This window comes from Cuculus canorus, chromosome 11, assembly GCF_017976375.1.
Source record: "Cuculus canorus isolate bCucCan1 chromosome 11, bCucCan1.pri, whole genome shotgun sequence".
NCBI classification, from domain to species: Eukaryota; Metazoa; Chordata; class Aves; order Cuculiformes; family Cuculidae; genus Cuculus; species Cuculus canorus.
This window is the reverse complement of record NC_071411.1, coordinates 20144068-20161496: the sequence shown is the minus strand read 5'-3', so window position 1 is coordinate 20161496 and position 17429 is coordinate 20144068. Positions and strand designations below refer to the sequence as shown.

Sequence of the window (17429 nt, the reverse complement as noted above, 5' to 3'; positions counted from 1 at the left end):
CATTCATTTCTCACCGATCTATCCATATTGGTTTGATAAGGGAAGACAGCAGGAACTCAGAACACAGGCTATTTCTCCCATTTTCCATTCGCTTTTTTTTGTTTCCCATAGGCCACTATCAACAAAACTATTTATATTTAGAAAGATACCTACCTCAAACAGGGGTTCTCCCTAAATTCAGGGAGAAATTTGAGCCAATATTCTGAACTTACTGAATAAGCTCTAATCAAGGCAAGCGTGCATTCAAAGCAAATTGTTTTAAAGCTATCCCAGAAGCGTGCTTCTCATGCCATGAGGTCTCTCAAAGACAGGGCACGATATCGAGGGTTTGCTAGCGTGAGACCACAAAGCTTTTTGAAATTGCTGTTGTCGGGAGCTGTAAGTTATCAAATCATCCTCATTAAGGCCTGACACGCTTCAGATTTTTACTCTCTTGTTCATATAAATTATTACCTGAAACATTCCTTTCCTACATCGTTAGGATGATTTGCAAATTGGATTCAAACACAAATTAGGTTCAAAGCCTCATTAGGTACTGGTCAAGACTTAAATGTCTGAAATCTGGAAAATAATACTGTACTGCTCTTCTGAAATGTCAAAATATTTTCAATATGCTGCATCTATTGTTTCCATAATAGATTTAGGACTGGCCTATCTTCTCTTATGGTCCTACACATTAATAATCACACTGAATGAACTGCTGAACTGCGGTTGCCATCAGATAACCATTAAAAACACGGGTTCTAGACTTCACAAACCCAGATTAGAAAGCTCCCGACCTCTGACTGGGAGGTGCATAGAAGTCAACAGCTACGTTGGCTGTGTCCGGGACATATTTCAGTTTTGAAACAAAGCATTCAATGCCAGCTAAACATTAAGAAACAGTTATAGATAAACCATACAGTTTACCTCTTCCCTTGAAAATTGGTAGAGGCTTTTTTCTTGTTGAGAAAAGGAAGGAATCCTTATTCTTTCAGAAGATGTCATTTGTTATCCAGACACAGTGTGTTTGTAAGGGTGTTCATTAACATCATTCAAAAGCCCTGGGTGTATCCACTACTCTGCAATGTCTGGAAGGCCAACAAGTACCAAGCCTAGGATGCTTATTTTGCTGAAATCTCCATTTTGGAACTGCCAGTTAGGAAGTGCAGAAGAAAAAAAAAAGTACATTTGGGCGTGAAGTTTACAAAAACCCAAACCAACAAAGAACTCACGTCAATGACCAATACAGAAACTGCTTGGTGGAGAGGAAGGTGTCGAACAGATGCTACAACTCTGACCTCTGAGCAGCTACTTCACAAAAGTATAAAGCTCACCAATACTTATCTGCTGACATGGTGCTCCTGGAAAATTGAGCTATTTTACACTACTCTGTTACCTGTAGGTTTAATGCACTTGAACAAAAAATAAGAAGTCCAATGAGTAGGTTGCCATAGTACTTCCTACTAATACTTTTCCCTGAATTCATCACTAGGATTTCCTTTACACTGGAATTTGTACTGTCCGTGCAGATAGAAGCAGCATGGGAAAGAAATCCTGCCACTTGAAGGTATCAACAAGAGCCTTGTCCTTCCAGTGAACCTGACAAAATAAACTTTATTTGTGTTGTACAGAGAAACAAAACCTGCATTGTAACCAGTGGCAGCTGGCAGAATTGTTAGTCTGGTGAATGCAGGTTCACTCCAGGATCTGTGTAGCGACCAGAGATTTGACATCCCCTTCTCACTCACAGACTTCTGCCTTATCAGTTCGCTCTCATCTAAGCTTGAGCCAAACCTAAGGCTCTTGGTCCGAAATCCTACTTCATTATTTTTTTATCCTCAATGGAGTCTAAGTTTGTTGCAGGGTGTGAGGCAATATTACCACAATAATTTTTGAAGGAATTGTCTGATTAAAATCTATTTTGATATCACAGAACTGCATAAACCCAGTCCCGGCAGGCTGAAAGACTAAAATGCCCCCATTCTCATATACATACGCCTGGGAAACCTGTTGGTGACTGGCACATTTCGATCATACAATCATAGAACCATAGAATAGTTTGGGTTGGAAGGGACCTCAAAGCACACAATGCAGACAAATGTTAAGTTATCCCAGCACTTCTCTTGTTCATATCTATCACTGTGATGGGTCCATGGAGTTGTAGATAGAATCATAGAATCACAGAACAGTTTGGGTCGAAAGGGACCTTAAAGCCCATCCAGTTCCAACCCCTGCCATGGGCAGGGACACCTCCCACTGGCTCAGGCTGCCCAAGGCCCATCCAACCTGGCCTGGAACACCTCCAGGGATGGGGCAGCCACAGCTTCCCTGGGCAACCTGGGCCAGGGCCTCACCACCCTCATGGTGAAGAAATCCCCCCTTATGTCCAGCCTAAATCTGCCCCTCTCCAGTTTATACCCATTGCCCCTCATCCTATCCCCACAAGCCTTTATGAACAGACCCTCTCCAGCTTTCTTGTAGCCCCTTCAGGTGCTGTAAGGTCACTATAAGGTTTCCTCTGAGTCTTCTCTTCTCCAGGCTGAACAACCCCAACTCTCTCAGCCTGTCCTTGTGTGGGAGGTGCTCCAGCCCTCGGATCATCTTTGTAGTCTCCTCTGGACCCGTTCCAACAGCTTCAACTCCTTCTTATGTTGAGGATTCCAAAACTTGCCCTGCTGGCCACGCTGCTTTGGATGCAGCCCAGGACACGGTTGGCCTTCTGGTCTACGAGTGCACATTTCCGGCTCATGCTCAAGCCCTGAGATCTCCATATACACTGCGACTGGGCACAACAAATACCTCCAGTTTATATTTATCTATGAAGCCCACCAACTCTCAATGAAGTTCAAGCTGAAAATCAACTTCCGATTGTTAAATTCCACTGTAGATATTTCAGTTGTTTAATTTCTGACCAGCATGCTCTAGAGACTATAAATTTCATGCATGCAAGTTATCTGATAACAATAAAACTACTTACAATTAGAAACAATTCTAATTACCTGAGCATGAAAATCCAAAAAGTCAGTTACTTTCCTGTTTCTCTTACTGATGTCACAACAGAGAGGGGAATGATTATCACCACTTGTAAACATTCATCTGCAGCGATGTTTTCAAACTGACGATTCTTTGCACTATGAGCTTACATGTCTTAATCTTTAATACGTGGCTACCTCAAGCTCCCATAAATCTGCTTATCAAGCTTTTCGCTGCAGAAAGAATATTCTGCTTTGCTATACTTACACAACACTTACAGGCACCACGATTGTCTTTCGTATTCTGGAGGTTATTTAGTTAACCAGGAGATAGTTATATAGCTAACCAGCACACTCTTCATCTCTGTTGCTGTTGGCATTGGAAACAATATCCATCCTTTCTCATTCCAGAAATTTTCCAGTCTGGTTTACTAGTGTGTCATCCTGCAGTTTCTTCCTTGTAAGCTTATTAGTTTTAAAAAAAAATTCTTAAAATTTAAGCTTCATACACTGAAGTGCTCAAAGGTTTCTAAGCACTTCTGCAATTTATGTATTTTCAAACAATGCTAAGAGTTACAAATAGAAGCAATTTTATTTCCAAGAGATACAATTTGAATTCTTGTAAATTTGCTTTGCATTCTTCTAAGTTATAATGTAAAATATAAACAAAGCTGTATATAATGACAAAACTAAGCAAAGATCATCTGCTAATTAAAGAAATAAAAAAAGAGGGGGGGAAAAAGCCCTCTGCTGGCATCAATGGGGAAACCAGTTTTTTGAAGGTGGTACTGATTCTGGCTTTAATGTCCTGGTGATTGAGTTGACAAGAAAAGCCACAATAGGAAAAAAAAAGACGGGTAAAAAACAAAAGTAGCAACAAAAACCCCTAGATGTTGCATAAAACTGACTTACCTCAAGCTCACTGTTTAAATATTTATCTTTCCAATTATCCCCAAGCAAAGTTCATTTAACCACTCTAGTTCTATGTAATTTATTTGTGGAATATGCATCAGCCTAAATCTAATTTTGCTCTGCTTACTTTGGAGAAAGGAAATTAAATGTGAAATAACGAAGGTGGCTTTTTATTCATTTTTTTTCTTTCCCAGAAACAGTCAGGAAGAGTCTTAAATCAATAAACAAGCAGAAGATGTACTTGTCCTGGTCTATCTGGTTTCAAGGAAACGCAATCTGAAGATGCAGCCAGGGCTCAGCCATGCAGAAGCTCCCCGTCACCAGCAGAGGTAGCTCAACATATTCCTCTCTTAATGAAGAAAAGCAGAAACATCACACTCAAACAGCTGTTCTCAACAAACACAAAGATGACTTCAGAGATGTCGAGGCAGATTTTCCACTGCCTTGTACCTTGACAGAAAACACTAGGTGTACAATTCTATCTGTTTGGAGAAACGCTTTGTGTCCCCTTCACGCAAGCGGCAACAAAGGAGGATCTGCGATGCTCTGTATGAGCTTGTTAGAAATACGGACAACACAGAGAGCGAAACGCTCAAGTGGGTAAAAAGAGTAGAGCAGTAATTTGGTTAGTGTGCCAGGTAACCGAAGAGAGGCAAATGCACATCAACTGTGATCCCTTTATTTAAAACAGAGGGTTTAAACAGCCTCTCAACAAGAGAAGCGCAGCAGAGATTGGTCCAGGGAAGCCTACACCACCTCGGTTCCCACTGAGATCAATGGGAGCTGGTGTGACCCAGGGTGCTCTGAGCCCCCCTTGCACCCAGTTCCTCCACGGGCCATAACCACCACCTCGCAAGACCAGATCTTAAGAAGCCAGTTCTCTTGATACTCACTGAAATCAAGACAAGTTTGACACCGTACAACATGACACTATAGAGGAAATCGATCTAAAATACGTTTGTCCCCAGAGCTGGTTTTCAATTAAAAAAGAACAGTTATCTAAGTCAACAGAAGCGTTTGTATGGTAGAAAACTCTTCTACTCTCCATACGTGTACAGCATGGAAAGAGATTGCCAGAAACATTAAGCATTCTGGCAGGGAATCGGGAAGAGCAGTTCCCACAGATCTCTGGCAAAAATTCTGGAGAAGACAAAACCTTTGCAGAACCAAATTACATTTTGATTCTGACATGTCAGTGTCTCATTCCACTCCAATCATTCTACCAACTACTGAGCAAACCAAGTCACATTTTACCACCTTATAAAAAAACTACCCAAACTGCTATGCCTATAAACCCTGTGGGTTTTCCTTATTGCAGGATTTAGGCAGTGGCACCTATCAACATCCTCCTTTTTGAAGTGGGCTAGAGTACACTTTAAGACACTGGAACTGAAAATCCATGAAAGCTCATCTATTTTGTGAAATACTACTCTAATTCTGTATCTTTCACATGACTGTACCGTTGCTGCACAGGACGCACGCTGCACCACTTAAACCGAAAGCAGTTTTAAGGAACAATAAATGCAAAGTCAGATGAGAACCAGGGAGAAAAGAACTCCAGCAAAGCATCAAGAAGGCAACAGATAAACTATGCCTGTGGTGAATCCTGTCTGCTGTCATTCTAAAGTAAGATTCATCTGCCACAATGGAGAGAGAGTAAGATCAATATAGATGGAAAATTACACTCTATAGACTGCCAGAGGTGGATGTACAGAGCAGGCAGTCCAACCAAGAGACATGGCAGATTCCACCTGTTGGGTAGCTGGTAGGGCCAGCAGTATGGGGAGGGGCTGTTCACAAAGGCTTGTGGGGATAGGACGAGGGGCAATGGGTATAAACGGGAGAGGGGCAGATTTAGACTGGACAGAAGGAGGAATTTCTTCACCATGAGAGTGGGGAGGTCCTGGAACAGATTGCCCGAAGGTGTGGCTGCCCCATCCCTCGAGATGTTCAAGACCAGGTTGGATGGGCCTTGGGCAGCCTGAGCCAGTGGGAGGTGTCCCTGCCCATGGCAAGGGGGTTGGAACTGGATGGGCTTTGAGGTCCCTTCCAACCCAAACTATTCCATGATTTGATGACTGTGACTAAAGAGCCTTTAAAGCGCTGTACGGACCATCCCTACGCAGATGGGCGTTGGGCAGCCTGAGCCAGTGGGAGGTGTCCCTGCCCATGGCAAGGGGGTTGGAACGGGATGGGCTTTGAGGTCCCTTCCAACCCAAACTATTCCATGATTTGATGACCGTAACTAAAGAGCCTTTAAAGCGCTGTACGGACCATCCCTACGCAGCACAGTTCAGCGCTCCCTGACATAACTTGAGGTTTCAAACTCGAGCCTGCCCGAGAAACACTCAGGAGCGGTTCCTGAGAATCTGAGAGCTGAATGCATGGTGCGGCCTCTCATGGAAAACACCATATGGAGAGGAGACGGCAGTGCTAGGAGAGAACCCAGCAGCACAGGGCAGGCAAAGCAAAGCGGGGCTGGGTTACCCTGCAAAGGGCTGCCAGGTGAGAGGAGAGCGCAGATACAGCTGTGAAGGGCAGGAAAGCAGCATGGAATGTGGGCGGTTTGGCAGTGCTGTCTCTCCCCATGTCAGCTCTAAAGGTGATGCACCCCACTTGTTGCCTTTTGCCCTCAGTAACTCCTGTGGAGCAGATGAAAATATCATAAAGCCAGCGTGGCTTTGCTCTGGAGTCAAGGGAAAGCAGTAGTTCACCCCATGGGATGGTGCATGGATGGCATCCAACGGAAGGAGACTTAGTGTTTCTAAACTGGGTCTCTGGGGGCTGTTAGAGGAGAAAGAAGCAGCAATGGTGAGTAATGACCAGAATGCCGCTAACGGATTGCTATTGCTTCTTAGTTAAAGCTAACAGGAGTCTTGACAACCCACAGGACAAAATGCACCTCAAGAATTACAAGTCCTGTGCAAAATTACAATTCCCATTGAGAAGAGATGAAGCTGATCATAAATTTGACTGCAGTCAGGCTTCCTGCCATGTTTCCATACTGCACACACCAACAAATATAGGGTTACCCCCAATCCTCTGTATTTTCTTGCATTTTACTAGAAAACGGAAATTAGTTGTTCAACACTACGAGTTAGTTGGGCAGAAATGAGATGGTGTGAAGTGTTTTTTTCTACTCTTTCAATAATGAATTGCAGGAATTAGTGACTAAAAACCTTAAAAAATGACCTTATCTCTTAGCAAGTGATGGCTGCTATCAGATTACAGCCAAGTAGTGGGCTCTAGCTCAACTGGTGCGATGGTCTCACTTGCTGTGGTATCACAGCTTACTTACCAAACTATTGGAAAAGTGACATCATAAGATACAGCACAGGGAAAGAAGCCCTGCACTGTCAGTCCATTGATGCAAATAGTAAAAGACTAAGTGTTTCTTTTGCTTCAGTCTGCTTATATTTATGAAATGTTGCCTACAATTTCTCTACTCTCATCTAAGATACAAGATTATTTTGCTTAAAAGTCAGTCAAGAAATATTTCTATGTCTTTTGGGAGTAATCTTTATATTTTACAAGGTCAAGGTCCAACTGTTATACAGAACAAGTGATGAGCTTAGGGTTTCTTTATACTCTCTAAAGGTAATGCTCCTAATACAATGAAAAACACTAACAGTACGCAATATGAAACAGGACAACACAGCTTCAAGCCAGTGCTTGCTTATGCTGTTCAGAGGTAACAGGTACATGGGCACCGTGCAGACATCAGTAGAGAAGCTACAGGCAATATTTGTTCTGATAAATGTTTTAAAAATGAATTTTCTTGCATTTATGAGATTCCTGAATATAAAGATTTCCCTTTCTGGTGCTATGATGTAAATATAGAGTCATAGAATAGTTTGGGTTGAAGGGACCTTAAAGACCATCCAGTTCCAACCCCCCTGCCATGGGCAGGGACATCCCACTAATCAGGCTGCCCAAGAATATATCTCTGTCTAAACTCTGACAGCAATTTGACAAAACTTACAATTTCAGAATGAAGAAAACAGGGGTTCTGCTGAAGTTTCAAATGTTGTTGGCCTTCTACAATTTAATGATAAGAGTATATCATTAGTGTCACGCAGAAAGGAGATACACCTACCCAGCACTGGTCACCAGTCACCCTGCATGGGTAGCACAACCAGTTTCCAGTCCCGGCCACACACCCAGTGACTCACTGCTGTATGGATCTGCTTTCCCTGCTCTTGTGGTGGCCAGTTGTCTCACCTTAGGATTGAGAAACCTTCTTGCTGCAAGGATCACTAACATCCACGAAAGTTCTTGCTGCGTATAGCATGTCCCAACCCCACCCTTTCCCACTGTCTCTTTATCAGGGAGCGTGGGGATAGGATGAGAGGGATCAGATGTCAGCTGAAAGAAGGGAGACTGAGATGAGGTCTGACGAAGAAATGCCGGACGGTGAGGCCGGGGCCCAGGTTGCCCAGGGAAGCTGTAGCTGCCCCATCCTACAGGAAAGCTGGCTGTAGGAAGTTGTGGCTGCCTACAGGAAAGCTGGGGAGGGGCTCTGGATCAAGGAGTGCAGGGATAGGTCAAGGGGGAATGGTCTTCAGCTGCAAGAGGGGAGACTGAGATGAGATCTTAGGAAGAAATGTTTTGCTGTGCGGGTGGGGAGGCCCTGGCCCAGGTTGCCCAGAGCAGTGGTGGCTGCCCCATCCCTGGAGGGGTTCAAGGCCAGGTTGGATGGGGCTTGGAGCCCCTGATCCCGTGGGAGGTGTCCCTGCCCATGGCAGGGGGTGGAACTGGATGGGCTTTGAGGTCCCTTCCAATCCAAACAGTTCTGTGACTCTATGATGATTCCCATGCTGATCAGCTCTGGAGAGACGCACGGGGAATGTGTTTCTTGAGCAGGAACCTTCCTTAAGGCCATTTGCTTCTCTAAGTGCTTTAAATATTCCACCTATGAGCAGATGGCTTTGAAAGATTCTTAAAAATGATGTCAAGGGTAGCCACAGGCAAGGCTATCGAAGAGCATAATTAAAATGTATTATTGTGGCATTTGTACAATTACCATATGAGATTTAGTTTTAGCATGCTTACACTTCCACACATTCAGTTGAATATAAGCATTTCATCCTCAGCTATGACAAGATTGTTGTGAATTCATTTGTAACTTTTCACAAGATTATTTTTCAATTTTGTTACACGCATAATATTTTTAGTTAGAGCGTACGAGTTGTTCGTTTGCGCTACATACAGAGGTCTTTAAGACATGCCGAGCACATTCGTTTGATGTGCTACTCTGGATGGTCACAGGCAAAATGTGCATTAGTTCCCACTGAACAGGCAGACCCGCACACTCGATGTCAGACTGTTTGCATCGTTTTTTATAATTTGAATTTCACCAAAATAATAACCAAATTGGTCTATTTAGGTCACCTACAGCAGCAGCCATGTGATGTCACCTGCACACCAATCAATGGCTCTCAATTAATTCCTTCATTGCTTTCCAGTCCTACCGCCCTAAGTAAGACTTGAAAATCAACAGTACTTGAGCTACTGACGAAAAAGGCCACTAAAATACCTGTATGGGGCTGGTTTTGCAGCCTTCTGGTAGCTTGAACCTTGTGAGGTTTCAGCCTCACATCTTTTCTATCTTTTTCTTCACATAAAAAGCTTCCTGAACGAAGTTCAGTTTCCTTCAGGTAAGAATGCAGATGTTAACAGGTCTAAATTATTTTTAGGTGTCAGTCCTGGACTTGGATCCAGCCTTACGATTCAAAGCCAAAACTTTAGATTCAAGAAATGAAAATCAAAGGACAGCTGCTTGAACTAAATCACAACGTAGCACACAACATTCCTGGCTCAGTTCTGAAATCCAAGTCTAATAATTTTGAATATTTGTGTGTTTGGGGTTTTTTAACAGATGGGGGCCTGGGGATGTTATTTGGGGGAGGGTGTTTTGCTTCTTTGTTTGGGGTTTTGAGGAAAAAAAGAATCAGAGCACTAACAGTTGTAAAACTGACCTCTTATGGTTCACAGAGAAATAAATCTGGTGCTGTGAAACATGTTCACATCTCTATAAAGATAGAAAGCTCCTATGTGTACATCTAAACCAGAAGAAAACACTTTTTCACCAGTCTGGATTGAAACGGTTCAAATTACGTTAATGAATTTTCAGTTCCTAAGCTTGATTAGTGAAATGACAAAACATGCAACCCTCTCAGCAGTTCTGCCCTGCGTTGCCAATCTATAGATGTATTTTATTACTCTCAATCTAACCTTACATTGCTCCCTCATGAAATAGGTTCTTTATAAAAGCAGGGTGCATCCATATTCCAGATATCCAGATTGCTACAGCCACAACAGATCTGAAGTTGAAAACAATTCTTAAACTCATGTATTCCTGTCTGTGTCCCACGTACAACGTGAGCCAGGAAACACAGCCATAGATCTGTGCTGATTAGTGCTCACATTAATCAGGACTGCAGAGGAAGAGCTGTGCCTCCAACATACACCCTTGGCGTATTTTTCCTCGTTATTTCAAATTAAATCTGGGATGAAAAGAATAAAAATCTGCAGATTTTATTTTTAGTTCATTATTCCTTTTAACTCCCAATTGTTCGAGGCTCACAAACTGAGCATTGAATGAGTGCCTTTTCATGAATGAAGTTCTGTCCAGCCTGCAAACAGGGACGTCATTTCAAGAGAAGGCACAGAGCGCAGGGGAAGATCAGGGGCTGCAAATGAAAACAGAGCTTAAAAAGGACAGCTTTGTTTACCGGATTGCGAGAGAGAAGCTCGTAGAGTGAGTTTTTACTTTCAAACTGGAAGGAAATTTACTGGGATAAAATCTTCCTTCTGCTAAAGATCATAAAATCAGCTTCAGATGCTTTTAAAAGATGTTTTTGTGAAGGCTTTTGATTATTAATAGTTCTACTGACTCATAGCAGCGACGCTGCCGTGCTTCCGAAGGTAACCTCTCTCCCGGTACAATAACTTTCACCAATGATGTGCTTTTTCCTTAGAGGAAGGCGGAGTTAGGAGTCAGTGCCAGGGCCATAAATAAGCGGCTCCTATGTCAGGGAAATTAGAAGTCAGTTAACATAAGCGCGTGCTCGGAGCGAGCTAAGAGGGCTTTCGTACACCGAAACTGAACTGCAGGCAGAAGAAATCAGCGCCGCGAGGAATTTTAGCTACAAACCCAACAGCAAGAGAGGGTTTGCTGCTGGCTGGCGGCTCAAGCCGTGCGGACGGCGAGATGAGTGCGATGCTGCACCCCGTGCTGCTGGCTGTGCTCGTGCTGCTGGCCCACCGGGGCGACGAGGCGGTGGAGGCGTGCAGCTGTGCCCCCGCGCACCCCCAGCAGCTCATCTGCGACGCCGCGCTAGGTGAGTCCACCGCCACGCGCCTTGAGCCAATCGAGCCGCTCGTGATGCTGCCGGGGGCAACCTGGACCAGGGGCTTCAAAACAAAGTGCCCCCAGGGACCCCTTCGAAAGGGGGGCTCTGGGAAACAAAGCAAGAGGAGCTGTTCTGCTTCGCTCCCTTTTCCCCAACAGTTTGTGGTTTACAAATCAGTGAAATGGCTGTATTGATGTATCGTAGAATCATAGAATAGTTTGGGTTGGAAGGGACTTCAAAGCCCATCCAGTTCCACCCCCTGCCATGGGCAGGGACACCTCCCACCGGATCAGGTTGCTCCAAGCCCGGTCCAACCTGGCCTTGAACCCCTCCAGGGATGGGGCAGCCACCGCTGCTCTGGGCATCCTGTTCCAGTGCCTCACCACCCTCATGGTGAAGAAATTCTTCCTTATGTCTTATCTTTAGTTATTGTTTTTATTTATTAGTTTTATTTATTAGTTCTGTTTATTATTTTTCTGTATTATTTTTCTGTATTATTTTTATTTATTTTATAACTATTATTACAATGACTCCATTATTTTTAAAATAATAGGAACATCTTCTCTCTTAGGTCCTAATTTAGAGCCAGGGTGGAAGAATACCTAAACTTTCTAGCGGTACCTGCACCAGAATATCTTAGCTAAACCCCTCTGCTCTATGTAAACTGTGCTACAGAGCCTCTCCACAGTTTTTTGGGGGGGAAGGGGGGAAAAAGAGGGGATGGACATGATGGGATGATGACACCTAAACAAAAACTAAACCGAAACCCAAGTCCCCGGTGATAACATGTTGAAACACTCAATCCTTGTCCTGCTCTATTACACTTTCTTTGATTGACTGTTGTGGGTTTTGTCATCTTCCAGAAATACTCCCATAGGAATCTGATAGGCCCTTTATTTTCTGCAGAACTTCCCAGGCTTTAAGGACAACTGTGTTTCATGATATTCAGGCATCAGTGCGGTCGTCAAACAACTTATAGAGAGAAAATAAGACTGCATGGGGATAGGAAAATGTGACATTTTGCAGCCTTTTGATTTCATCAGCTCAAGCTAAGGCTGGGTGGCTTCCATCTAGTGTGAACAGTAAATGTAGAACATGAGTTTCCAAAGTGTCACAAAATTAGCATCTCAATGGGGCAGGCAATACCTCCTGCATACTGATTAATTGCTTTTATACCCTGACAGAAAATCTTTGTAGCCATGACAAACTCTAAGCTCTGTTTGTGGCCATCAGTTAAATTGGTTTTTAATCTTGCTGTGTTAAGCAATCTTTTTCTTTAAGTTATCTACACCAGACATTACAAACTTGGGGTTGTTTGAGGTGTGAAAGTAAACAGAAGTTGTGCTACCAGAAGCTTAACTGTCTATGTGCATACATTTGACTGTGTCAGTCTGGGGCATTGCTACATGTAAGAAAGGGACAATTTCTCAACAGACTTAATGTAGAGATTTTTCTAAATAAATTATTTCACAGTATAGAGGAAACTCAAAGTACTTATCTTCCTTAGAGAAGCCATTCTGGACATTCTAATCATATACATAAGGATTTATTCCATTCTTAGATCCATTTCACAATGGTCGATGCACACTACATTTTACTTACAACTCAAACTAAAGATTGTAAAATAAAACTACTTTACATTTGGACTTGATGCTTAAGCTCTCACCTATATAAATATTCCAGTTAAAGTAAACTGTACCTTTTGGCTAAGGAATGTTTATCTTAATGTTTATCACTTCGTTTAATATTCATAAATTTAAACTAGCATTTCTCTATATTATAAAATGGTAGAGATGCGTAACCATTCATATAAATATGTTTATGCATATCTTATATGTATATATAAAACCTGCTCTAAGCATTTACAGATCATAGAGTCACAGAGTCACAGAACCATAGAATCATAGAATAGTTTGGGTTGGAAGGGACCTTAAAGATCACACAGTTCCAACCCCTGCCACGGGCAGGGACACCTCCCACTAGACCAGGCTGAATTATTTAACTTGCTATGGCCACGATATCTTGCATAAGCAGGGCAAAATTACCTTAAAGGAGCTGGAGAAGACCAGCCGAGTTGTCCGCTCCACTAATCAGACTGGCAAAGACATCTCCTCCATCCCTGGTGCCAGCAGCCCTTGCTTCTTCACCCCTTATCCAGGCGAGCAGGCTGGGGGCTGGGGCTGCCCCGGGGAAGGGGGAGCACAAGGCCGGAGCCCTGGGCACCGCACCACCCCCTGGGGACGAGGACTGGGCTCCCCAGCTCAGCTTGGTTTTGAAGCCACCCTTGTGTCCCTAGGGCCACCAGTTTTTACCAGGCCACACTATGAAGCATCCCATGCAGTAGCACTCCTCAAACTTCTCCTGTTAGCATCACCAGACTTAAAGATTTATTTTTTTTTTAAGATTTAAGAAGATTAAAGATTAATTTGAAGATTTGTACTTCAACATTTTCAAACTTTCAAAATATTGATTAACAAAGAAAGGAACAACACTTCCACTGCCAATATCTATAGGACTTGAATGCTAATGCAGGTTTTGCAGAGACTATTCCATTTTTTCAGTTATTTTTAAGTTCATCCATCTCTGCACCCACAAACACATTCAAGCACTTCCATGCAGAATAAAACCCTAGCACATCAAATTAAAAAAAAAAGAAACCAGGCCATGCCTCTAAATTTTTCAGTAAAGTAAAAACAGACCAAGTCTCAGTCTCGCTCACAGAGCTCCCAGGCACTCTGTGTACTTGGGTCACCACACCACTGCTCCCTTCCACTGGAGGTCTGTAACAGTTCTTATTTTCTTTAGTCCTAAAATTCAATTGTGATTTGGGTGGAGTGAATCAATAGACATTACTCGAGCCACTAACTGGATGTGTGAAGCCACTCAGAAACCTTTACACAGGAGATAACTGAGAAAAACCAAGCAGAGAAACTAAGTCTGCGACAAGTTTTTTCCACCTTTACTTTTGTTCCCATAGAATCATAGAATAGGCCAGGGACCTAAGGCCCATCCAACCTGGCCCTGAACACCTCCAGGGATGGGGCAGCCACAGCTTCTCTGGGCAACCTGGGCCAGGGCCTCACCACTCTCATCGGGAAGAAATTCCCCCTTATGTCCAGTCTAACTCTGCCCCTCTCCAGTTTACACCGATTGCCTCTTGTCCTATCACCACAAGCCTTTGTGAACAGTCCCTCTCCAGCTTTCTTGGACCCCCTTCAGGTACCAGAAAGTCACTATAAGGTCTCCTCGGAGCCTTCTCTTCTCCAGGCTGAACACCCCCAACTCTCTCAGCCTGTCCTCATATGGGAGGTGCTCCAGCCCTCGGATCATCCTTGTAGCCTCCTCTGGACCCGTTCCAACAGCTCCATCTCCTTCTTATGTTGAGGATTCCAGAACTGGACACAGTCCTCCAGAGGAGGTCTCCCAAGAGAGGAACAGAGAGGCAGAATCCCCTCCCTCCCTGCTGGCCACGCTGCTTTGGATGCAGCCCAGGACACGGTTGGGCTCTGGGCTTTGAGCGCAAACTGCCGGTTCATGTCAAGCTTCTCATCACATGATTAGTGCTGTGACACTTTCTCTTTCAGTGTCAGGAGGCTTTTGTGGCTTTGCTCTCTCTCTCTAAATACCCACAGCTACCCCACTACCTGAGGAAGTCCAAAGAAGTAACAGACAGTCTGACAGACATTGAGTAATAGAGCTCAAGGTCCTGCAAGGTGCTGGCTAAAGCAAAAATAAGGGTCCTGAGGTCCTGCAGGGTCCTGCAGGTGTTACATGGCTGCACACCACAGGGAGAACAGGAATAATGGGTAAATCCTGCCAGGAAAGCACAAGTGCCATGCCAGTCCTTCATAGAACAGAATCACAGAATGGTTTGGGTTGGAAGAGACCTCAAAGACCACCCAGTTCCACCCCCTGCCATGGGCAGGGGCACTTCCCACTGGATCAGGTTGCTCCAAGCCCCATCCAAACCTGTACTTGGATACCTCCACGGACGGGGAAGCCACAACTTCTCTAGGCTTGTTAACCTTCCCGTGCAGCCTTAGGGTGTAATTTTGTACAAATTTGAGCAGTTTTCATGAACTTCTCAGTGGTTTGGAAGTTCACTTCAAAGAGAGGTAGATCCTCATTTGCAGGAAGTGCTGAGCACCATGAAGATACACTCCTTTTGTGTTCTTCTAAATAGTGCTGAGGACCTCCTCAAATGTGCTGAATGCCTTCAAATCTCAACACTTCTCAAGAGGACTTCCACTGGTAGTGGAGATGGAAGGTTCATTCATTAACCGGCAGCTTCACGCACTGCACTGCTGATGGTCAGTGCTGAGCTCCTGCCCCCAGCAGAATCCAGGAGGCTCTCTCCTTACAGAAAGGAAATGTGGTGAGGACCGGCTGCTTAACACTCCAAACGCAGTATTGAGGCACCACAGCTTGAAGCCCATACAGGAAAATTCCTTTGACATACCCTTCCTCCTTTCTTGGAGACAACCATGGATGCAATTGAATTTATCAGAGAGTGTCATGATAACGGATTTCCCCTTTGCCACTGATTTCAGCCTTTTGGGGCTCAATTCTGAGCCAATGTTGACAGCAAATTAACACTCTGTTGAGAGAAATGGTATGCACGGAGAGGACTGATCCCTTTCTGAAATTTGTTACTTTTAATTCATACTGCTTTTCCCGCTTAGGCAAGAACAAGGTTATTTTTTGGACAGTAGGACAAATATTGAAATACTTTAAAGTACTACCTTTAAAAAGGAGGTAATATATCTTTAATAAATACCTTTAAAGTAATAACTTTAAAATAAATATCATTACAATTAGATGTATTCTTTCTGATTTAAACTCTCTTATATTTTTTCCTTACGCATATATTGAAAATGATAATTTTACTGAATATCGGACACCATATCCAATAGAAATGACTGATAGATCTTATGTACAAATACATATCTAATGCAGCTTCAGAGAACAGTTCTGTAGCTTTGGAGAAGAGTGGCACATTTTGAAGTACGATGGAAGCTTTACAGCTGGAGCTTGGCAGCATTTTCAGCCTGTTAAAATCCCATAAGATCATCGAGATCGTGCATTGTAAAGATGTGCCAGATTATATATTGAATTTTAATCATGTTTAAAAAGAACAGTTACAATTTTATTTCAATACATCAGAATTAAGTTTTCAAAGTCAGCTCCTCTGGGATAAAATTACAATATGCTGTTCCGTTATTATTGAGTTTCATATTAAAACTTTCATAGCTCAGTATCCCACGATTTTGCCTCTCTGCAATATAATATCTGGTTTTGTACTGGAATGGATTAATTTGTACATTATTAGAGTGGGAAGTAACTTTGCCTGAAGGGAAAAATCAGCATTGGGAAATGTATCAGAACCGTAAGCAGTCAAGGGAGAAGAGGTGAAGAGTGAAACTGAAGTAGGTTTTATATTTTATTCCTACTATATTGCCTATTCTCACCATATTCTTAATCTCAGAGCCAACTTGTTGTGAGCCCTGTGATTATGCAGACACTGACCGCTTGCACCTTCGGTTGATGAGCACCTTCAGTGGAGGTTTTGACGTAAAATTAAGCAGCTGTGCCATTAATTCCCCGGTGTTTGGGAGTACGGTGTTCATACAGACAGTAATAACCACACCACGTAACAAAAGGCCATTAAAGACAAGGCTGCTACAGACCTTAGGATCCTGTGAGGGGTTCAAGAGTAACATAAACCATCCTGACTCTAGAAGCCGTTCCATCTTGGAGCTGCTTAGAGTTGCCTTTAAGCCTTCTCTCCGCCATCACAGGGAAAGGTTATAGTACTTGGCATGGGATTTGCATGTGCATTATTGTCCTGCCAAATGGGGCAGGTCTTGTGCTTCACAGCAATGTCCTGCCTGGAGAGTGGAGATCAGTGACAAGGACTCATGGGGTTATTGCTACAGTAACCCTTCACTGCCTGGAAAGGGCCACACAGAAACGCGAGCTGAGATTCTATTCCAAGAATTGTGAATTCAATTACAGAAATATTGTACCGGGCTTTTGCTGTTTGAGCTCTCTCTCAGACAACAGGAAAAGCACAGCATCTGAGCTTGTTTCTTGCAAGAATTATGATGAACAAGAAGTTGCAAGACTGTATTGGTGCCATGGAGCTTGCTTCCACAATGATATTTTCACAGTCCTAATTTTATTAACCTATGAATCATCTTCAAACCAG

The 17429-nt window shown here is 43.4% G+C and overlaps 2 protein-coding genes across 2 annotated transcripts in view; one reads left to right on the top strand and one right to left on the bottom strand.

Annotated features, from left to right (window-relative positions):
* The window catches only part of SYN2 (synapsin II), a 199849-nt gene that overhangs the window by 54850 nt on the left and 127570 nt on the right, over positions 1-17429 (bottom strand). The gene's annotated exons all lie outside the window — the stretch shown is intronic.
* TIMP4 (TIMP metallopeptidase inhibitor 4) overlaps positions 10600-17429 on the top strand; it is a 32694-nt gene continuing 25864 nt past the window's right edge. Inside the window, exon 1 of the mRNA XM_009566967.2 lies at positions 10600-11209. Coding sequence (XP_009565262.1) covers positions 11080-11209 — 130 coding nt within the window. The 5' untranslated portion in view covers positions 10600-11079. The remainder of the gene's footprint in view (positions 11210-17429) is intronic.